The sequence below is a fragment of the Nipponia nippon genome, unplaced genomic scaffold (assembly GCF_047370975.1).
Source record: "Nipponia nippon isolate SJK-2023a ecotype South Korea unplaced genomic scaffold, ASM4737097v1 scaffold_35, whole genome shotgun sequence".
NCBI classification, from domain to species: domain Eukaryota; kingdom Metazoa; phylum Chordata; class Aves; order Pelecaniformes; family Threskiornithidae; genus Nipponia; species Nipponia nippon.
Window position 1 is genome coordinate 1,393,190 of NW_028262353.1, and position 22,255 is coordinate 1,415,444.

Here is a 22,255-nt window from a genome sequence, read left to right on the forward strand (position 1 = left end):
CCCGGGCGCACGGGGTGCAGCCCCGCTCCTCGCTGCCTGCCGGCATGGTCCCTGGCACGATGCTCACCGCGATGGGCACAAGACCCTGCCGGAGGCGCTGGGCTCCTGCCCGTGCCCCGCACAAGACGTGCTGCCCCTTTCCCAGCTATTCACCTTCTGCCATTTACAGAGTCATCAGAAAGGTGCCGTTGTCCCCAGGGTGCTCCCCGGGGCAGGCGGCACTGGGTGCTGGGTGCTCTCCTCCTCCCAGGGCAGAGTAAGAGGGTTGCACGGTGCTGCCCAGCCTCCCCCAGCGCCACCGCATCTCCAGCCCTGCTTCACCTCCATCTGCTCCCCATGAGTGCCCGGGAGAGCAGGGTGCCCTCATCACCCGAGCCGAGCTGGGGGACGTGCACCCCGCTGCAGACCTTCGCGGGGCGGCAGTGCAGGGAGCAGAGGCTGCAGCAGGTGCCTGCCCACTGCTCCCAGTAAAGCGACTGCAGTCAAATGGAAAAGAGTGTTTCCAAGTCCTTTACAAATGTGGTGTTGCAAAGGGACAGCCAGACGCTGGGGTCGTTCCGACAAGCTGTGTCCCTGCCCAAAGGCGCCTTCCCCACGCGCTGTCCCTGCCTGAACTCCAGCTAATGGGAGCATGGGCGGTTTGGGGTACGGTGGGGTCAGGCGTGTGTACCTTGTCCCCGAATCCAGTGTCTTGGACACACTTGGTTTGGTCCTTTTCTGGATTATCCTCTCCCAAACTGGGTCCTTGCCCATTCCTCGTCAGAGCAGGAACGTGGGGTTTTGCAGCGGGACCTGCTGGGGGAGATCTGGGGGGGACAGAGGTGGGGCCAGGGACAGCCCCGGGAGCCAGTGCCCCCCCTTGCTCGCCGCTGGGCACGGGGATGACCCTGCCAGCACTTGGGAACGTGGCTGCAAGGCCAGGAGAGCGGCGTTAGCGTTTCCAGTTGGCACCAGCTCTGCCTTTCCCTTCCCCGCTCCATTCTGCAGCGCGTCGGCATTACTCCTTGCCTGGCCGACGACTGCCGGCTGATAGCCGTCTCTCCATTAGGGCTCCCGATAGAAGCCCGGAGAAGGATGTGCTGCTTGGATAAGGGATAAGAACCTTTGAAAAGAGGTTGTTTTTTTCCTCCCCCCATTTTTTTTTTCTTCCAGATGAGAAGTCATTCTCTGCAGTGGTTTTATTGACAGTAAATCCACCGGCAGCGGCAAGGCTGCACGCAGGGAGGGATGGGGTTTCAGGCCGGAGCAGATGCGCATGTGGACATACTTGCAAGCCCTTGCTTTCCACCGCACAAGAAATCCCAATGAAGTGGCTCCGCATCTCCGAGGTGCCCGGGCTGGAAAGCGGGATTCCCGGGGGCCTCGGGGGGCCGGCGGGGCCCCTGAACGCCCTGGGACCCTTCCCTGCGGGAGCCGGGGAGGAAGCAAGTGGTTGGAGGAAACTTCCTCGCCACTGGCCGCTGGCCAGGAAGGATGCAGCTGCATCCTTGGAGTCGAGTGGAGCGTGGGGAGCACGAGCATTTCCGCATTATTTTTCCGGGGAGCCACGTGAGGGTTGTGTTAATTCCTGCCGGGAGAGGCAGCGGGGCCAGCTGAGGGCTGTGGGATGGCGAGGAGCTAACAATTAGCCCCAGGTGATAATTGATAACAGCAAGACACCAGGCACCAAGGCTTAAAGGTGGGTAGCCAAGGGGTGGGCTGGGACCTGAGAGTGCTGGGCAGCGGGGTGCGACGGGCAGGAGGTGAGCTGCTGCGGCCAGATCCTGCCTGCGCAGAATGGGTGCTCAGCCCTGGCTCAGATCCAGTAGCCGGGTCTCTCCTCAGGCATGCCCACAGATCCAATTAGCATGAAAAAAGTAATTAAGGGAAGGTGCTGCAGTGCTGAGGCTCCCAGCTGGGGCTCCAGCAGACAGGCAGGCACCGGCGTGTCTTGGGATCACCTCGGGAGCTTGGGCCAAGGGATAACTCAAGCCCTGGGGCTATTTTTCTCGCCTTCTGAGCAATGTTTGTTGCCGTTCCACCATGCACATCTCTGTTATGGAAACAAACTTCCAACCTGCTTCTTAGAAGAGCACCCACAGGGCAGGGATGGGCTTGCAAGGATAGGTAAGAGATGCTTTTCCATGCTTTTTTGGGGTTATGCCCTGCTATCGCTCCCTCTGTTGAGGCAGCTCTGGCTTGCAAGTTGCTTCTTCATCTGCACGGGCCGCCCAGCGGCTGTACAGGAGGCAATTTAATTTATAATGGTCTATTAAGTGCTGTGGGTGCTGGAGGTGCCGGGCATCGCTGCTTCCCTTCCCGGGGTGTGACGGCTCCGGGGCTGACTGGCCCTGCAATCTCCAGGATTGCACTGTGTATTTAAGGTGAGAGATTGAATTAAAAGGCCACCAGTGTGGCAAGCCGCAGAGCCCTTTCTGCTCGCTGCCGGGCCCACGGAGGCAGAGCTTTGGTGTTCAGCTGCTTGTTGTGAGGACGGTGCCGTTGTTTGCCCCGCGCTGTGAGGCTGGCGTTGCTCTAACCCTCGATGCCGGTGGGTTTTGCAAGGCTGGTGCAGTGTCTGGCCTCGCAGCCCTTTCTGTCACCCCATCCCCCCCAGGCGAGAAGTTCTGGGGGAAAAGGGGAAAAATTCCAGCCCCCCTCAAACCTGGGCTGAGTGACACGTAAAATACCTTCACAGCCGATCTCTGCTAATGGGTTGCAAATTGCTTCCATCAGCTCTGGTATTACAGATTGCTCATCTGAAATTGCTTCCAGGAGCCCATTTTGGGGCCAAACACTTGCTAGCTTGGGGAAATAACCATCAGCATCATTAGCAACAGTAAATTGTATTCAAATGAGGCACTGTGGGGCCTTACTAGGACTTTTCACACGTGCCTTCCTCGCTGGTGGGGTAGCTCCAGCATTAGGGGGCTGTTGCATCCGCATGGGGCTGGGTACTGCTTCTCCCAGGCCCCATTGCTCATCCCCGTCGCTCCGGGCTGCTCCTCAAGGCGTTGCTTTGCTCCAGTTCTGAACCAAGAGCAGCTCCATTGCCTCCACGTAGGCCCTGGTAGAGGTCCAGGGCTTCCTAATTCATGAGCACATCGTTAATTATCTGCCAAAGCCTCAGCATCTTGGTGAGACTAACGAGGCTATTAGCAGAGCTGCTTCTTGCCATTGCTGGCTCCGGCTGGCCCGGAGCACGTTGCCATCCCGGGTCAGCAAATGGAGGAAGAGATAAGCCTTGCGTTGCATGTTTTGCCTCCTATTTGCTCTTGCTGTTTAAACCATGCCTGACCATTTCTGAGACCTTTCCAAAGGAAACCACCATATCTAAATCCTGAGAAACGAGAACCCGGCACAAGCAGTTTGGTGATACCGTGGGATTTCTAAATCAAGCACATCCCCGTCACCTGAGCGATGGCAGATGTGAAGGGTCAAAGACAGCCTGGGCGGAGGGTCGAGCCGCAGCACCCGGAGCCCTGCTCGCAGGAGTTACCGACGGGGTTATCCTGAGTGAAAATGCTACTGTTCAAAATCAGCAGTTTGCCTGCCTCCTCGCTGCTGGGTCGCTCGCCCCTGTGCAGAGCGTCTCCGTCTGATTTATGTCTTGTTGTGCTGTGCTCTCGCTTGCACCCGCTTGGCTCTCCCGGCGCGAGGAGCAGCCAGTCCATTAAACACTGAGTCATCCTCAGCGGCATTTAATTTTGTGAGGGGCAGCAGTTTGGATAATTAAAGGCCTCCGTGGCCAAAGCTGGCGGCTGTGGAGAGCAGGGCTGACGGGGAAGGCGAGGACACCCGGCAGCACCGATTAATCGGGTGCCGCCGCCGTGGCGGCGAGGCCCTGGCAGAGAGGTGGCTCCTCTCTCCCACCCTCCCCTCTCCCCTCCTGTTTTGGGGTGTTTTTTAACCTTTCCCTGCCTCCGACGAGGGCTTCCTTGGTCAGGTGAGTGCAGTGATGCTCTGTGCTATTTCTGCCTGCATTAACCATGTCCTGATGGGATCTCCCATGGGCAGATATGCTATCTGGAGGCCTTGGCTTATTAAAAGGACAAGCTGTTCGGGGAGCTGATAATAAAGCCATGAAAGCTTTTACGAACCAGAGTTGAAGGCACTAATATCGCTGTGCTCTGCGTGGGTGAGAAATTAGACAAGAGTTCCTCCGTGCTGATGGTTTTTTTTTTTCCTCCCCCCTATTCATCTTTCTCAACAATTATCTTTTATTTTGATATCTTTCTATTTAAACCTTCAGAACCGCGCTCGGGATAAAAAGGAGGCTGAACAGCTTAACAACCAGGCACCTTGCTGCGCGGGTGCAGGCGACCCGGAGGCACGGAGAGCGATGGGGAAGGTGGCTTGGGCTTTCGGCAGCGGGAACCGGCCCCAAGGGCCGGGAGCCAAACTCCCCAGGGCCCGTCTCCTGCAGGAAGGCGGGTACACCTCCTCACCAGCAGCCTTGGGAAGAGCCGTATCGCTGCGTCTATGTTGCACCAACGTCGCACACCGGGGTCTGAATATCTGGGATTTCCTCCTCTTGCTGCTCATCACCCTCGGATCTGGGTGCCCCTCACCTGCTTCGGGGCTGCTGTGTTTTCTGCATTCCCTTCAGGGCTGTTTCTGTGCTTTTGCCGTCCTGGAAACCTTGCGATCGATCAGCCGCAGCTTTCCAGAGTTGTAAACGGCACATCGCAAACCAAAGGCGGATGGAAACCCTGCGGAAAGTCACTGAGCAGAGCGTGCAGCTTCATTAGCTCGAGCAATTAGCGTGAGGCAATGCAAAACCACTGGCTACTGCTCAACGACTGTCCTGAAACACTTTCCTCATGCACCAGCTCCATCTTGGCTGGCTCCTGCCGTCCTCGCTTGCTTTCCCTGTGTTCAGGAAAAGCCTCTCATCTGGGACACGCGCAGCCCAGCGGCTCTTCCACCAGACCGGAGGGTCTGAAGGTACCCAGGCTGGACAGGACCTACATCTGGAAGCGTGGGGCAGAGACCAAACAAACTCATTTCACAGGATGCCAGGTTGTGGCTGGGCCAAGCAGGGATCTGTGCAGTTGCCTGTGGCCCTGCAGCGCTGCCCGAGGCCATCCCTCCTGGCTCCTTGCTGTCTTTGCCACTCTGATTTCCGTATCAGAAGCTGAAGCTGTTTTGGGGCTACGTGAGAAGAAACACCCTGTGCCGTCGGTGCCCACGCAAAGGCAAACACCTTCCTGCAGCCCCAGGCCACACACGGGCACCGGGATGGCGTGTGCGCACGTGGAGGTGGGATGCGCAATGTGCAGTGCAGGGCGAGAGGATCCCCCGCTCCTCCCTGGGTGCAGATCCAGCCTGTCCCCCTGTGCCGCCCCGCTCGGCCGAGATCATTTCTCTGCCTGCGCTACCCTGGCTTTGCTGGCGGCTGCTTGTCCCCGTGTCCTTGTCACTGCCATAGAGCCCATCCAGATCACATTTTCTTTTATTCCCTCTGACACTGGTTGTGGTCACAACAAAGCTCATCTCATTAAGGAAACGCTGAGGATAGCTGGAAAGGGAAATGGATCCCCCCATCTGGTCAGTGCCAGGTCGGGCCAGCGGCACGTGCTTGCTGGGGCCCCGAGCACTGCAGAGCTGTGACGGAGAAGGCAGCTCATGTGTCTTGGGTGTGCAAACACGCTCCAGCAGCCTGAGCGATGGTGCAGGAGCCAAAGGGTTAACGCTGCCAGCGTGCAAGCATCCTCCAAACAGCACCGATGGGAGCAGCGAGCTCGGCTCTCTGAAAGCTGGCAAACAAATTAAAGCAATGTTGCAACTAATGCGTTTCTTTGCAGCAGAGAGGAGGAAAAGCACCGCTCAAAGGCTGAGGAGACAAAGGCAGTGCAGATGGGTGCTGGGGGATCCGGCGAGCGCCACGTGCTCTGCGCTGCTTTGCTCCGAGCTAAGCTGAGATTTGCTGCTCCATCTCCGTGACAGCGGCTGGAATAACCTGGGGAGGATTTATGGGAGCCACATCAGGGCCAAAGGGGGAACCTGCCTCGGGAGGGCTGTAGCAGGAGTTACTCCAGTGCTGCTGCTCCTCAGTGTTTGTGTCCCATTTCTCCAGGAGGAGCTGTGTTGTGCGGGGAGGGAATACAGCACTATATGCTCCAGGCATGTAGATCAGTGTGTCTGCTTCCCAGCAGCTGCCTGACACACAGCAGGCCAGCATCTCCAAGAAGGAGGTCCCGCTTGGCTTCTTGTGCTCTTATTTGCCTTGAAGAGAAATGAAATGGAGAGATGCAAATCCCCTAAAACAATTCAATGAAGCCGCTGGCTGTGGTGGCCCCGGCGGAGCCGGGTCCGGGGCTGGTGGGTGCCTGGGGGAGGAGGCTGGTTGGCACGAGCGTGGTGCATGGTGAAAGGGCTGGCGGAGCTGGGCACCCTGGACCTGCAGCCGTTGTCGGGGGGCTGCTGCTGGTCCCCGGCGTGGCCTTATCCCTGTCCCCCGTTCACAGAAATGACGCCTTTCATTATAAACGGGGGGGTTTGCTACCCTCTCCCCAGCGGCCAAGCCCGTGCAAGGAGCAGATGGAGCCCATCTTGAGTGTGCAATCTCAGCAAAAGCAAAGCCAATAAGTGAGTTAATTACCAGCACGTTATGTGAGAGCTGGGGATTCCCAGGGGATCGTGGAGATGAAGCAGCCCTTCACTCGCCATCCGCAGCTGCGGGAGCCGCGTGTGCCGGAGGGGCTGGGGGACCTGGCTGGCCACCAAGGGAGCTGAGCTGCCCTCCCTGGGGACGGCTCGCCTGCAAAAACCCTCGGCGGACCGACTTGGAGCTCTGCAGATATTATCGAGGTCGTACCCGTCCCTTCCCCTGCGGTTTTCCTGGCTGCGTCTTGTGAGGCGTATTCACGGGGTGGCTGCGAAGTGCCAAGCAGTGCCCGCTCTGCACAGGACAGTTGTGGCTCTGACTGCAAAAATACCAATATACCTGAGGGCAGAGCATCTTTTGCCGTTGTCTCACTGCTGAGCAAAATTGGGAGAGAAACAGCAGCAGCTCCTAAACTCCCTGGTTTAAAAGTGAATTTTAACTGGGCTTGAAAGACCGCTGGCCCCTTACCTGCTGCCTTTGGGGCAGCTTTGCCATGGTGCCCCCCAGCCGTGCAATGCCTGCCCAGCAATGTGAGGGATTTTCCAGCCGAAATGCCTGCCTGGAGGCAGCGTGCTCGGCTCTGGCAGCCCGAGGGCGTGCATGTGCTGGTTTGCCCTCCTTGGTGCTTCCGCTCTGCTCCCCATCCGCTGAGCTAATAAACTTTGGACTCGTTAAATCCACAAATGGTTTCAAACTCGATTGCCCTGGGCTGGCTCGCGGCTCCCGTCCACCCCTCCCCTTGCGTATCTGCCTGGGAGATAAGGACGGCAGTGGCTTTAATTCCTCACTTATGCATTGACTGCCAATTCTCCTGTCCACTCACCCTTGATAAATGTTGCACAAAGATTTGGCTGCCAACGTGCTGGAGATAAAGGTCCAGTCCCGCCAGATCTCCTTCCTCCGTGCCTTTTGTCTCGTTATGTGTCCAATTTGTTAAACAACCCACCTGCTGCAAGAGAGGCTCTTCCCGTCTCTGCTCCTGCTTCGGATTATTGCTGAACCTCTGAGCGAGCTCCCTCCTCCCCGTGCCCAGCCTCGGGTGGGAATCGAGCACTAAGAAAAGGCGCTGTCATCTCCAGGCCTTGAATTGGCATTGACTGGGGGATCGATAGCGGAGCCCGCCTTGGCTCGGCGCTCTCCGGGCCTGGCAGGATCCTCTTCGCTGGCGTCGCGCGGGTGCCGAGGTGCTGCCGTGTCATCCACGAGCCCGTCCCCAGGGGCAGAGCCCAAACCAGGACCTGGGGACACTCCTGTGCAGCAAACCCACAAAACACAGAGCACCAGCGGCTCTGGCTGGGCTTAGCCTTGCTAAAACTCCTCTTTCCACCCCTGCAGCCAGGCTGGATGAGCACAGTTTGGGGTGCCAAGAGAAGGGCTAGTGTTTGGGAGGCATCGCCGGGAGCTGTGCTGCATCTTGCCCACCCACCGTGTCTGGGATTGCTGGAACTGGCTCCCCCGGCTCAGAAACCTTCCAGGAGCTGAAAGCTGCTACCTGATGGTGCACAAATGTCTTACGCAGAGCGCAACAGTGACGGGAGCTGCTCAGCTGTGCGATGGGGAGCGACTGTGCACGGGGAGGATGCCCGGTACTGATGGGCTCTGCGAGACCGTGCGGACAGAAGTCCTGATGCTGCAGCAATGTGTGAGCGCTGCTCCTGACCCAGCCTCAAGTTTCAGGGCTGCTGTAGGCGAGAGGACAGGCAGAGGCCATCGACTGGGGTGAGGAGGGAGAAACAGAGGAGGGGAGGTCTCAAGCAACCTTATCGCCGTGTATAGATCTGGTTGGCAGCATCTGTTAGAGCTGATATTCCCCCTTTGCGTCTTCTCCTGTAGCATCCTTAGTCTCATCTCTCTCATGAGAAGATGAAATTAAAAAAGAGATGAGTGACACTCAGATCTGGAAGCGTTTGAGCTCAAATGCAGCACGTACGTCTGTTATTCGCGCTGTCCTGCTGGACGAGCAGCTGTCCCGGGCAGCTTCAGATGCTGTTTAGCTCACAGGTCTCTGGATTCCCCAGTTTGGGGGTGGCTCTGACAACACGGTTTGATCACTATCACTTCTAAATCCATAAGAAATGTCATCTAAAGTGCAACAAATAACCCTCTGATTATCTGCTGGATCCTAATGCTACTCCCTGGAGATAACAAGCTGCAATTTTCCCCCTGGGCCATACAATAATCGCCTCAATTACTCCCGAGCAGTGGTTATTAAACTCAAGGCACTGCTTTCGTTTACAAAGCAAAAATAATTAAGCAGGTGTCTATATTCACCGTTTGGCTGGGAGTGACCGGGGTTATTTCTGCTTTGTTCTGGGAAAGAAACTCTCGGCAGCTATGGAAAACCTCCATGGCTTTTCCACTTTGTGTGGCACAGTTCTGTCAAGAGAAGTAGAGAGAAGCTGCCGGATGATCGACCAAATAAAATACAGTTGGTGTCTGTTAATGCCAGGGTTGGTATCCCAAAGGATGTAACCTCTATCCAGCTATAACATCAGAGGGATTTAGGGAGATAGCATGGTTAGCGAAGCTGAAACGTGATGGGCATACGAAATCCCACCCTAGGCCCTTGCAGAAGTTGATGTGCTGGTTTGGTTTAGCCGGACTGGTGTTGGGTATGGCCGGGCTGCGCGCGGGACAGCGGTGGCCCGTCCCAGCACGGGCTGCGGCAGCGTTGTACCCCGGCTCTGTCAGCCTCCGGGCAGAGGGGACGACGTCCCCTTACCCCGTCCCAGGGCAAACCTGCAAAGGGAGCTACGCTGCAGCTGAGATTTGCACATTGCTGCTGTGTCTCTGGACACACAAGTGTGCTTGCTCCCCATGCATGAGTGTGCTTCTGCACCCACGCACGCGGCCAACACGCGCAGGCTCGCACGGACAGAAGGCTCCCAGTTTCTGTAAAAGAAGAGCAGTGAAAGCAGAGAGAGGGATGTCTGGGATGGAGGGAGGCAGTGCTGGTGAATTATGCATGACACATGGACGGACAAAGGCCTGTGCCAGGCAGCCCGGCTCTCCGCTGTACCTGTATCTTCCTTTTGCCCGTGCTTTATCTCCGCTCCCAGCTTGTAATTCAGCCCAAATATCAGAGGAAGCTGGAAGATTAATTTTCTGTGTTTGCATGGCAAAGGAGAGGGGACGCGCTCTCACTCCAGACTCCCAGCTGCTTAATCCGCCGCCGAGGCCTGCCGAAGGAAAAGGCAAAAATTTATCAGCGTTGGCAAGTTGCTGGTGCGGGGAGGGGTGTTCGGCCCCGGCGGCTGCGCCGAGCCCGAGACTGCACGCTGGCCCCCCGCAAGCAGGGCGCGGGCTCTCACAGCAGGGCTCGGCGTGCTTGATCTGTGTGCAGTTTTGGGGGGCACCAGGACAATGCAAAACCTTCCCCCGGCTCCAGCGTTGGGGGCCGGAGGAATGTGTGGGGCTCGGGAGAGCAGGAGCCGCTCCCTGCCCTGCCACCGAGCGTGACCTGCACGTCCTTCCAGCGTGGGAGCGTTCACGGCTGGGAGTTGTTCAAATATTTAAGAGATGACAACTGTATTAATACAAAAACTAGATAAAGATCCCTTGAGTGTGAAGCAGGAAACATCAGCTCAGCTCTTATTTTCCAGCCCTCTCCCTTAGCTTACTCCCTGGCTTAAATGAAATCATAAATATCAGCCCACAAAGGTCCTTTGTCACCGCACGCAGCTCCCGGCGACAAGAGGTCATTCATTAAAAGCCAGATGAAGGCAATAGAGACTCCCATTGTTTTTTAACGAGTTCAGGATAAGGCCGTGGCTTCTCTGCTGACATTAATGCGCCATTTCACCGCACGGAGCACAGAGGAGGGACCGCGTGTCGCTGCAGACAGGTTTGGCCGATCCCATCCAAGTGCTCTTTAGCCCGATGCCAGTCGCTGCCGGAGGAATTACCCCGGGTTCACGCAGGCAGGAGGTCACAGGCAGGAGGTCGCAGGCAGGAGGTCACAGGCAGACCCGGTTCATCGTTCGGACCCATGGCGCAAACGCGGCTCTTTGGTACCCTCCTCGCAGCCGGCGCGGGCGATGCGCCGAGCAATATTTCGCAGGGAGGAGTGATGGCTGAGGCCTCGCAGCTCCCGCTCCCACCCGGCGGCATGAGCGTGATGCCATCTGCCGGCACTTGGCTGGGGCCAGGCGCCAGAAATTAGAAATTAATTCCCCAAAATGTCCAGCTTCCGCCGGCTAAACCCAGGCTGCCCTCCCCGCTCAGCCCGCCGGGGGCTTTCCTCACACTACTGAATCTTTCCTTTTTGAAACTGCTGCTGTATTAACGCATCAAGAGAAATGCACCTAAGATAATTTTTTCTGGTTTTTTGTTTGGTTGGTTGTTTTTTCCCCCTGGAGAAAGGTTGCAGTCTTCAAGTTTCTAGTTCCACTTTCTTTTCCCCCCCTTTTTTTTCGAATGGCTGTTCACGAAGACCATCACACTCTAACTGGTTTTGGATTAAAAGGAACTTAATAAAGGTTTCCCCTGAGCGCAAAGCTGCACAAATGGGTTTGCAATTCTGGAGTTAATTAGGCAGGAGCTGGGCAGAGAGATTTGTGTTTGCGAAGCTCCACCAGAGGATGAGGCTGGGAGGGAAAGGTTTGTTATGGCGGGGCTGCTTCCTAGCACAGCGAGGCACTGGGGCAGATTTCTTTGCATCCTGCCTCAAAAGATCAAGGCATGGGGTCACCAGTGAGCCCATCGGCATCGGCGTAAGCAAAAATCCCAGTCACGTCGTGGGGTCCGCAAGCGCTGCCCAGCAAGGGAGTCTCCGGCGGCTGGAGGAGGCGAATGGGCTAAAGACCAAATGGAGCGAGACTGCAGGAGGAACTGGAGGAGAATTTCTGCTGCCTGAAAATGTGAAGTGCTTCCGCCAGTAATTGCCGGAATCATCAAATTAGCATAAATTCTATTAACGGTTTCCCAGATGAGACATTTCAAGGCTTCTCCCTCCCCTCCCCGCCACAAACAAAAGAGAATATAATTACTTTGCAATAAAGGAGCTCCTGAAAAGGCCCTCAATCCTTTTGCCTTTTCTTCTCCCTTGAAATAAAGCTATATATGAAAGGTGCTTCTGACCTCTCTGCTCTCATCATGCATCAGTCAAGAAGGAGGAAAGAAAAGCTCTACAAAGCTTTTAGGGACCGGGGCTGGGACGGAGCGAGTGGTGTGTGCCGTAGGACGTGGCCCGTTTGCCGTGTCCCCATCACAGCAGCAGGCGAGGGGCTTTCTGAGAGGCTTTTTTGGGCTACTCGGTTCCTGATGCCCTTCGAGCTCCCACCCATCACGTTTCAGAGGAGGATTTGGAACTACGACGTCTGAACACATATGGAAGAAATCTAATTTGCTTAACACTGAAACCCAGTACCTAACGCAGTAACTCACTACAAGCACCATGGGGGCAATAATCTAAAATAATGTGCTTTTTATTGGCATGAGATTGCGGATGACAATTTAAAAGAGAAGAGAAGTTGCTTATGAGCAAAAGCCTCCTTAACTCTTAAGAATGACACTAAAACAACTCGCCTGCCTATAAATATGATCTGCCAATAGAGACATCTTAGCTGCGAAGATTTAATTACAGGCAGGAGCTGCAGGAGGCCTCGGGGCTGGCACCGAAACAGCTGAACCTCCTCAGAAATGGGTGTGCAAGAAGTGCCGGGATGGGATGTGCATGCACGAGAGGCTCTCAGCAGAGCCGGGGCTAACTACCAGCCTTCAACGTGCTTTCCAGACAGGGGCAAATTGGGCTTGTGGATGATTTTCTGTGACATGAGGTCAAATTTCAAGGTCAGTGCCTTTCTTTTGCTTCGCCGTTGACTCGGAGGATGAGTCGTGTCTCTTCTGGGCCTCAGTTCCTCTATAAAATGTAGATAATTTTGACTATCTTCCTCAAGGAAGCCTCATTAATGTTTACTTTTCAGAGGACCTTGAGGCTTTTTACAATCCATTATGAATTAATTATTATTAATTAAGTTAAAGCAGACTATATAACCTAAATAAAGTAGTTCTGACAAAGCAGCTAGATGTTAGAGAGCAATCTGCTTTATGAACTCCCTTTTCCACTTTAGCAATTTTAAGCATTTAGTTCCGCTTTCTAATTGCTAATATCCATTCTTCAATTACCCGCTGTTTTGCTTCAGATTTAAAAGATTAAAACGCATTGTTGTTTTATGATTATGTGATTTTGCTTCTTGTAATTGTTGGGTTTGGGTTTGGGTTTTATCGGTTTGCATATTAAACGTCTGGGAATGGAAGACTTGTAGATGGCTTGAAATGGGGTTTCACCTTTTGGCATGCGGGATGGATTGTCGGCTGTTACTCAGATCAACGTTTCAAAGACAAAAATCAGTCGAGGCATCAATTCTCAAGCGAGAACACTTTAATAAAGGGCCTCCCGGTGAAGTACCGATGCTCTGAACCAGCTGTGGGTTGCATCCAGCACCTTGCACAGGCCTTAGGGCGCCCTGCGGAATCAGCGCGTGGGACGCTCAGGCCCACCCGCGCCACGCGCCAGCGGTGTTGCTTAAAATTGCAACGGGGCCTTGGCCTGAGAACAGTTTTTTCTCCCCAAAACAGCCCCTCTGGTGGCAATGGCTGCGCTTGGGCTCCCAGAGCAGCCGCAGCCCTCGGGTGCGGGGGGCCCAGGCCTTGCCGGCGTCCCCGGCCTGCTCTGTTGCTAAGCGACACGGGCTGGGGCCAGCAACCAACAGTAAAGATGGCGCCTGGCCGGCTTCAGCACGCGGTCGTTCGGGCCCCGCCGTCCGCCTTCGCGACGGGGAGTGGAGCAGAGAGGCCACGCCCTCAGCAGACATGGCGCCGGCTTGGCTTCAGGCGCCCAGTGAACAGAGCCAATGAGAGGCCGGGAGGGCGGGGAGCACGCTGGGATTGGCTGGCGGTGGGGATTCAAACCGAAGTGCGGGACGGTTGGGCTGGGCGGTTGGAGCCGGAGCTCGCGCCGGGCCGGCGGCCCAGGTGAGTGCGCGGGAGCTGAGGGAAAGCGGCGGGGCCCTCGGTACCGGAGCATCGCCCAGGCCGCCGGTCCCCGGTACCGGGCCTCGCCCAGGCCGCGGGGATCCCCTCCCGGCCGAGGGAAGCTGCCTCCCTGGCGCGGCGCGGGCCGGCGCCCTGGGCGGGCCCGGCCTGGCGCCGGCTCCCTCAGAGGCCTTCTCCCTCGGAGGCCTTTTCCCTCGCTGCCTCCCAGGCAGGGGTCGTGCCTTGGAGGGCGGCTGTGGGTGCTTTACGGGCCGGCCTCGTTCCTTCGCCCTCCACGGCTTCTGCCGTCGAGCTGGGCGCGGGGCTGGTGATCCTGGTGCTGGTAATTAACTATTGAAGCGCCCCTTGCCATGAATTAAGCAGACTACGAGGAACAGAGCGGGGTCTTTTTAGTAGAGAGCTTTTCCACACCTCGTAGTCCACGTTAATACAGAAAGTCGCGAGATATCTATGTGTCTGTAGAGTCTGTGACTGTGACTACAGTACTTCAAAGCTTTCCACAGTGGCCTCCCAAGTGCTAAGTGCGTTGTGCTCCCTCCTGGCACCTCTCCCAGCCCTGGCTGCACCTGCTCCTAGTGCTAATTTATTAGTCAAGGCTGTCCTGGGTGCCCCAGCAACCTCTTGCATTAGCGAAGTAATTTCTGTGCTGCTGAGCTGGAGACTTTCCTCTTCATTGCTTCTGTTTATGCCATTGTTGCTGCTGTTTGAGGAAAATGTGCTGACTGTCTGAATTTTAACAGCTATTTGCAGCAGGAGCTGTAACTTAAAATGCAGCTATATTTAAAAATGTATTAAAATTCCCCAGAATGTTGCTCCTATTTTTATCTTACGAAGCTCTGAAAACTTGCAGATTTTTAGTGGCCTATATAGTACAAAGGGATTCGTAGACAGGGCATGAGCTGTGTTCTGCAGCCTTCCAGAAGGAGAATGGTTTGGGATCCCTCATCTCGCCTTGGGTTCTGACTCCTGTAGTACACTGGAGATTACTTGAAGCAATGAGGTGGGGAGCTGTACTGCCTCTCTCTGCGGCTCTGCTATCCATAAACTGTGGAGGAGTGAGGATCTTCGTTCCCTAGGAAAAAATTTAGATGCATAGATCTCCATAAAACATAACTCCTACTGTATTTTTGTTTGTGCAGCTTCTAAAACTCACCTTAAAATAATAATTAATTCCAAAGCTGATTCTCTTTTCTTTGGGCTGGTAACACGTCCTCTGTTTGGAGGTGGGAAGAAAGGGCTGGGCTGTTTATTTAGCTTTGGCTTCTTGGCAGGAAGATGGAGACTGCGATGCTGAACTTACGGAGCCGCTATGATCAACTTGTGCGCCAGGCTGAAGTTTTAAGTGAAGGAAATGAATGCCGTAAGTCCTATTGCTGCAGTGGGTTGTGCTGTGTTTGCTATAAGAATATAAACATGCAAACAAACATTATTAGCTGTTATCGAAGAATCTGTCCATGATGTTATGGGTAATAAGAATGCTACAGGTAGTCAGATTTGAGGGGTTTTTTTCATTGTCAAGAAATATGAAGTCACAGGCTGGACTTCTAGGCAGGGCCGCATTCTGCTTGTAGCAAGCTGACTTCGTCCACGCAGGGTCTCATGCTCTCGCTCTTCTGGTTGGTACTGACATGGAGGACTTGGTCTGAAAAACTGCCAGATCTCATGAACACCTAGAGTGTAGGTGGGTTTGCGGAAAGGCTGGCTTCTCCACTCTTCAGCCGGGAGCAGATCATAGTCATAGACGTCTACTGTCAGTGAAGGGAGGGCTGCTGCATCTCGTCTGCTTGCCTGGGTAGCTAAAGATGCATGTGTCTTCTCTCCAGAGTTTATTCAGTTAGCGAAGAACTTTGAAGAGTTTCGGAGAAAACTGCAGAAAACGGAGCATGAGCTTGGCAGGTACAAAGATCTATTCATGAAAACTGAAGCTGAACGTAGTGCTTTGGATGTGAAGCTGAAACATGCTCGCAATCAAGTGGATGTGGAGATCAAACGAAGGCAAAAAGCTGAAACGGACTGTGAAAAGCTGGTGAGTAGAGAGCTAACTGGTAATAAAGGAATTAGAGTGTGGAGACAAGGTGATTAAGCTGCATTGATCTATGGAAAATAAGGACTGGCGCTCATGATAACTTTTTCCCCGGGCAGGAAAAAAACTCAACAACAACAAATTGGCTTGGTTCCTTGTAGTAGCCTTCTGGTTTGGCCTGTAAAAAGGTGACTGGCTGCTGTTTGGAGCTGAGCTGCTGTTACCTGTCAGAGCACGGGCTTTGCAGCCATTAGCAGCCTATTGACACAAGTTCTGAGAGCCTATCTGTGTGGTATCTCAAACGCTTCAGATTGGTTCATACAGTAATTAAACGCGCTTTGTCCTGTGGCAGCTTCTGATATTATCTACCTTTACAGGAGCGGCAAATACAACTGATTCGAGAGCTGCTCATGTGTGATGCATCTGGGAGTATTCAGCTTAGTGAAGAACAGAAGTCTGCCCTCGCCTTTCTTAACAGGCCACAGGTTTCTATAGGGGGTTCCGGCAACAAAAGGTAGGCGACATAGGTCTGAGCAACGTAAGTGCCAAATACCAATCCAGCCGTGTACCTCTGTGATACGTACTGCCCCCATATCGGCAGAGTGTTACTTTTTATTCCAGTTTGAATACAGCTCTTCTGAGTCAGTAAGATTGTTCTGGAACCATGGCTGACTGAAAGCCAAACTGATACAAGTTTCTTCTAATTTTTGATTTTTTAGGCTGTCTACAATAGATGAATCTGGCTCAATTCTGTCAGATATCAGCTTTGACAAGACTGATGAGTCACTGGTAATGTAACTCCAAGCTTTAAAGTTTTTTCCTCCACTGTAAAACCTTAGGGGTGTGGGGTAATCTCTAGAGACCCCTTGTGTTTAGGTTACTGTGGCATTAAACTGGTAGAGCTGATTTGCATTTCTCTGGTGTGCTATTGGCTAAAAATTAATGAAAGTCCTGGCCAGAGGCTGTATGGTATTTACACTGAGCTAACCAGTGTTGTGTATTTCCCACAGGACTGGGATTCCTCTGTGGTGAAAGCTGTCAGACTGAAAAGGAGGGAGAAGCGGGTATGTTCAATTCTTCCCCTTCAGATAGATTCCATTGTTAGCCTTAGCTGACACAATGTCACCATCTGTCATCTCACAGCCACCTATAATGATGTCTGAGCTACTAATCACAATCAACCTTCAGGTGGATGTGCTTCTGCTGTAATTCAGACCCGCTGTGTGGATTTAGATTGAAAGTTATTTCTGATGTCGTTGTTTGTCTGCTGAGAATGACTGGAGTGGAGTTCCGCATATCTTGTTCTGTTATGGCCTAGAGTTTGCAAGAAAGCACTTGAAGATTATTAACAGCTACCAGATCAGGGGAAATCATGTAGGAAGTTAATATTTTTCTATTCTGTAAAGGAGCTTGTGCTTGTTCTGGTCTGCTGTTAGTATGCAGCAGGCACAGGTGGGAAAGGACAGCCTGAAATCATCACTAGCAGAGTTGGGGAGAGTCTGGGATTTGCCTAGTTGTCCCTCTTTTTTGTTTTTCTTTTTTTTTCTTTTCTCTGAATTGGATTATAAAGCTGGCTAGGAAAATTATTTGAAAGAGCAGTCTGTTGAGGCCTCCTGATACTCTCTGAGGTTGCCATGAAGAACAGGTACCGTGGAAGAACTTAATGCATCTGTGGTGTGTGCGGACAATTGTTCAGCCCTTCTACTGAACTAGTAACACTAGTTAGCAGTGTACCTGCCTCATAGACAAAAATATACTGTATCTTTTCAGCGGTCTTCCAGGCAGTTCATTGAAGGCCCTCCAGGTCCTCAGAAGAAAACCAGATCAATTAGCTCCACGGTGGATCAGGTACGGTGGTTCCAGCTTGGCTTGTGTGCATTTAAAGTAGTTGTCATATTGCGCACCTGTTTCTGGGGCCAAGGAAAGCTGTCAGTATTGCTGTCACTAACCACGTATTTCTCGTGACAGGGAAATGAATCCATAGTAGCAAAGACAACTCTCACGGTCCCCAACGATGGCGGCCCAATTGAAGCTATCTCTACTATCCAGACTGTGCCGTATAGCCTGAGAAGCCGGAGGAAGAGCGGTAGGTGTCATGTCTCCGTTTGTCCCGGTCCTGAAGCAACTGCTTGGTAGGCCGGAGGCTATCCTGAAATGTTACAGTTACCGTTACCTCCCTCCAGGACCCGGGCAGCTGCCTGTGGTTTATAATGCACTTGCTTTGTGAAGTAAGGGTTCTGCAAGGGGGTGATTCCATTCAGTCAACACTCCTCCGCTTCTGTCTTTCAGGTCCTTTGCAGCCTTGGAGCAGCGAGTCAAGCATGGGCAGTAAGCAGCTGGAATCTAAATCGGAGACTGATGGCTCTGCCACCCCGCAGAACAACGGCGGAGTGAGGCTGCATGACTTTGTTTCAAAGACGGTAGGTCTACAGGCAGGAAGAACTTGAAAAGGCATCTCTTTCCGTCTTTAAATGTGTGTTATATCAAGCTATTGATAATGGCTACCAACCATTCTGTCTCAAGTCAATATTAACTGTACCGGTTCCCTGCGTGGATCAGGGAATATGTTATCCTGTATGATGGTCCAGTTTAAGTCCTGCTGAGTTACTGCATTGCGCTAATCTCTTCCCATCTGTATGCTCTGAACCATTAGGTTATCAAGCCAGAATCGTGTGTTCCATGTGGAAAGAGAGTAAAATTTGGAAAAATCTCTCTGAAGTGCAGAGACTGCCGTGTGGTCACTCATCCGGAGTGCCGGGACCGCTGTCCTCTTCCCTGTATCCCCACCTTGACAGGGACACCTGTCAGAACTGGAGAGGTCAGTCTGTGGGGTGAGCCTGCGGCAGCACAGCTGCCAACGCAGACGGGCTGATGTTGGGTTGGAGTTAGAACATGCCCAGGCTCCAACAAGCCTGCTCTCTACAGAAGAGCTCCTGTTGCTCAGAGCTGCATAATAAAATGCAAACGAGCTTGCTAATATATCATTCAGTAACCAGGGTAGTGGGTGGTAGGGATGCGACGTTGGGAGGGTGTTGAGTTGTGAACGTGGCAGCTCTGGGTAAGCAATCCTGCAGCGTTGTGCTGATGGATGTAGTGTTGCTCTTATCTGGGCTGATGAAGAAGAAACAATGCTTGTTTCTTAAGCCTAGATCTCACTGTGAATTCCTGAGAGAGTATTTTCCATGTCTTGGAGACCCGAGTATCTTTTTTTTTTTTTTTCCTCCTTTCTGCCTCTTAGGGGACCTTGATGGACTTTGTCCCTTCTACTCCTCCAATGATCCCTTCCATCGTAGTGCACTGTGTTAATGAGATCGAGCAGCGAGGGCTGCATGAGGTAAAAAGAAAATGCGGTGTGAAACAGTGCTAATGAAATGGGTTGTGGTGTTAGGTAAACAAATTGTTAACCCAAATATCTATTATTTATGGTGTGTATAGTGCTGCTCAGTGGGTGACTGTGAGTGAGCAACAGTGTCTCTGTAGAGCGCTCAGGTGTGGAGAGAAAGCAGGAGCGGAAGAATGTCAGCTTTATACGTGCGGTTGATATTGCGCCTCTAAGCAATGCTTTCTGTTGACAGACGGGCCTTTACCGGATATCTGGCTGTGACAAGACAGTGAGGGAACTGAAAGAGAAGTTTCTTAGAGGAAAAAATATTCCTTTGCTCAGTAAAGTGGATGATATCCACGCTATCTGTGGCCTTCTCAAGGACTTCCTACGCAGCCTGAAGGAACCCCTTCTCACTTTCCGGTTAAACAAGACTTTTATGGAAGCTGCAGGTGAGGAGCTGCTCAACGACATCTCCAGCTCTTTCCCTAGGCTTTGACGGTGACCGGTTTAGCTGTCGCGTGACTGGGCAGACCGCAGGGCTCTGTGGAGCCCTCGTGCTTGCAGCTGTGTTGGTGATGCGCAATATGCTGGCAAGATCTCTTTTCTGCTGTACTGTTTTGGAAGAGGAAAGAAACAAGTTCTAGTGCTTGGGCAGGATACAAAATTATTACAATGGCACGTGAAGTTTCTGGCTTCCTTGTTTTTCAGGCCAGCTCTTACTGGGAGGGGACTATTACAGCTGTGCCTCTGGGACCACCTTGAGGTCTAAACTCTCTTTTTTTTTTCCCCAGAAATCTTGGATGAGGACAACAGTGTCGCTGCTATGTACCAAGCAGTTGGTGAACTTCCTCAGGCCAATAGGGACACCCTAGCTTTCCTCATGATCCACCTGCAGAGGTATGTTCAAACGGACTGGTCGTTCTGAGAGGGGGATGTTCCACTGGCGCTTTCTCTAACTGGCTCTCGTTACTGCTTGTGAGCATAAAGTATTCATTCTGGAAAAAATCTGCCTGTTCAGAGGCTGAAGTGTGTGTGTGGGACGGGGGAGTTGTATGGCAAGTGGAGGGGAGAAGCTACATTCTTTCTTAATTTTTTTTTTTAATATAGGGTGGCTCAGAGCCCAGAGACTAAAATGGACATCACCAACTTGGCCAAAGTCTTTGGCCCCACGATAGTTGCCCATGAGGTACCTGATCCTGACCCTATGACACTCCTACAAGACACTAAGCGGCAGCCCAAGGTAGGTCAGCAGGAAGGACTGACTTGGGCGGATGTATTCCATTTAAAGAATTCAAATTGCTGGAGGGAGCTGAGGTGATGCCTGTCTGGTGTCACTGTGTGCTGGTTCATAACATCAGCGGCTCCTGGGTGTCTCTGTAGGTAGTGGAGCGACTTCTGCTGCTGCCTATGGACTACTGGAGCCAGTTGATGATGGTGGAGCAAGAAAACATTGACCCAGCGCACGTAATTGAGAATGTCAATGCCTACTCCACTCCACAGACACCAGATGTTAAAGGTAACCCCTGGGTTCTGCTCTATTGGCTGTGCAGCTGCTGTAGTCAAAATAATGATCCTCAGTCAAAGCTGCTTGTGAGACTGTTGGAGCTAGCCATTCCTGCACGCTTGATGGAGGAAGAGGGAAGAAAAGCGTGCCAGGAAATACCAGATTTGTCTAGTATTTTTGACAGATGCTAGGGAATGTCTCATGTTCCTTGCATGGCAATGAAAACTTCAGCTGTCCTCATGTTGCTCACTTTGCTGCCTCTTTTTTGACAGTGAGCATGCTTGGACCTCTCACTACTCCGGAACAGCAGCTCTCCAAGACGCCGTCGTCTAGCTCCCTGTCCCAAAGGGTTCGGTCTACCTTCAGCAAAACCACTCCCAAGTAAGTGTCAATGGGTGCTATCATGGAGGCGCTGGGATGAGTGCGGGTGGTCTGGGTGTTCAAGGAGAACTAAAAATAGACTTTTGGACCTGGTTCTGGGAGCAGCCTGGATCTAGTACTCTGTCAACTCTCGCTTAATCAGTGCTGTAGTAACAGTGCAAGCTGCATAATGGCTAACGAGCGTTGTCTTATGGTAGGGAGAGAAACGCTTTGTTTGGGAGGTGGGTAAAATTTGGGTGAACGACCCCTGGGAAAGGGAGAGTGTTAGACCTCTCTATCCCAAGTCCAAACCTGATATTTTTCTACTTCTCTTGAACTAGATTTGGGAGCAAAAGCAAGTCAACAACCCAGCTGGGGCATCAGGGCAACTTCTTTGCCTCTCCTATGCTGAAGTGAAGTGGACCTGGGAGTTAGTGTCGTCCTAGCATTTGCACACCGATATGCATGAGTACTACAATAACTGCAAGTCCTCTCCGCAGCCCTTGGCAGCTTATGTAATAAGATTGTTTTCCTTTTATCTTTCAGCTTAACTGAGACTTTTATTGGGATTTTATTGTGCAATGTATTTTTATTATCTAATGCTGTGCTGAATTTAGTATTGGTGAAGAAAGTAACTAGCAGGATTTGTTCAAAGTGTTAATAAAAAACTGCTAGAGGAACTCGCTGACACTTTTCAATAGCATCCAGTCTCCTACCCTTATGAAGCAGAACAGTCATACAAGGATTGTAAGTTGTTTTTTCTTTTTTCTTTTTTAAAAAAAACTCCATAGGTTGTTCTTCACACAGCAGTGACACCCCGATGGAACTTTGTCAGAATCCAGTCTTTGAAGCAGCACACAGGTCTGTAATTCTTGGCTTGTGCTGTGGTCGTGCAGCCTGTAATCCTGAGGATGGCAGTGTTGCATTTGTCTGATGGGCAAACGATGCTCTGGTTCATTAACTGCTGGAGGGACTGGCTTTTTTTTTTCTAAAGAAACATTTCCCGGTACTGTGGTTACAAGGGAAAATCTTGCAGAGGACTCTTCTGTAGGTGCAAACCCGAAGGATTCCTGGGTAGCCTAAATGAATTACTCATGCCGCTCATACTGGCGAGGGGAATGAGGGGAGCTTAATAGCAGCCTTGCTTTTGGGAGCCCCTGCTTTCCCAAACTGGGATACGTGACCTTGCCCAGTGCTGTGTGAAAAGGCTTGTGGAACACGTACAGAAGTTTATAAAGTGGCTGTTTTTATTGAGCTCTGGAAAACTGTCCTGATCTGTGCAGTGAAGTAAATCATGATCTATGTGCCTATGATTCTGGCTAATGCTTTTTACTTGTGCTATAGAGTTTTAACCAGGGCCTGTGTGGCCTCACAGGAGGCTGTGATGGTGTAACGCTGAGGTGCTGTGCTCCGGGTAGCTCCTGCCCCAAGGACTAACGAACCTGGTGGTCTCTGCTG

General features: G+C 52.5%; 1 protein-coding gene across 2 annotated transcripts; it reads left to right on the forward strand.

Moving 5' to 3' along the window:
• Positions 1-13,493: 13,493 nt before the first annotated feature.
• On the forward strand, positions 13,494-22,103 carry RACGAP1 (Rac GTPase activating protein 1). 2 transcript variants are annotated; one of them, XM_009464280.2, is made up of 17 exons: positions 13,494-13,564; positions 14,861-14,945; positions 15,409-15,611; positions 15,986-16,122; positions 16,328-16,397; positions 16,619-16,672; positions 17,379-17,456; positions 17,577-17,694; positions 17,898-18,028; positions 18,262-18,426; positions 18,847-18,942; positions 19,184-19,382; positions 19,725-19,830; positions 20,041-20,173; positions 20,314-20,449; positions 20,710-20,818; positions 21,139-22,103. In XM_009464280.2, the coding sequence occupies exons 2-17, from the start codon at positions 14,861-14,863 to the stop codon at positions 21,212-21,214; spliced, it is 1,896 nt and encodes a 631-aa protein (XP_009462555.1). In that variant the 5' UTR covers positions 13,494-13,564; the 3' UTR covers positions 21,215-22,103. The 2 variants fall into 2 exon arrangements, with proteins under 2 accessions (XP_009462555.1, XP_087627178.1); XM_087771052.1 differs by having other exon boundaries at positions 13,507-13,564; positions 14,857-14,945.
• The last annotated feature ends 152 nt before the right edge of the window (positions 22,104-22,255 follow it).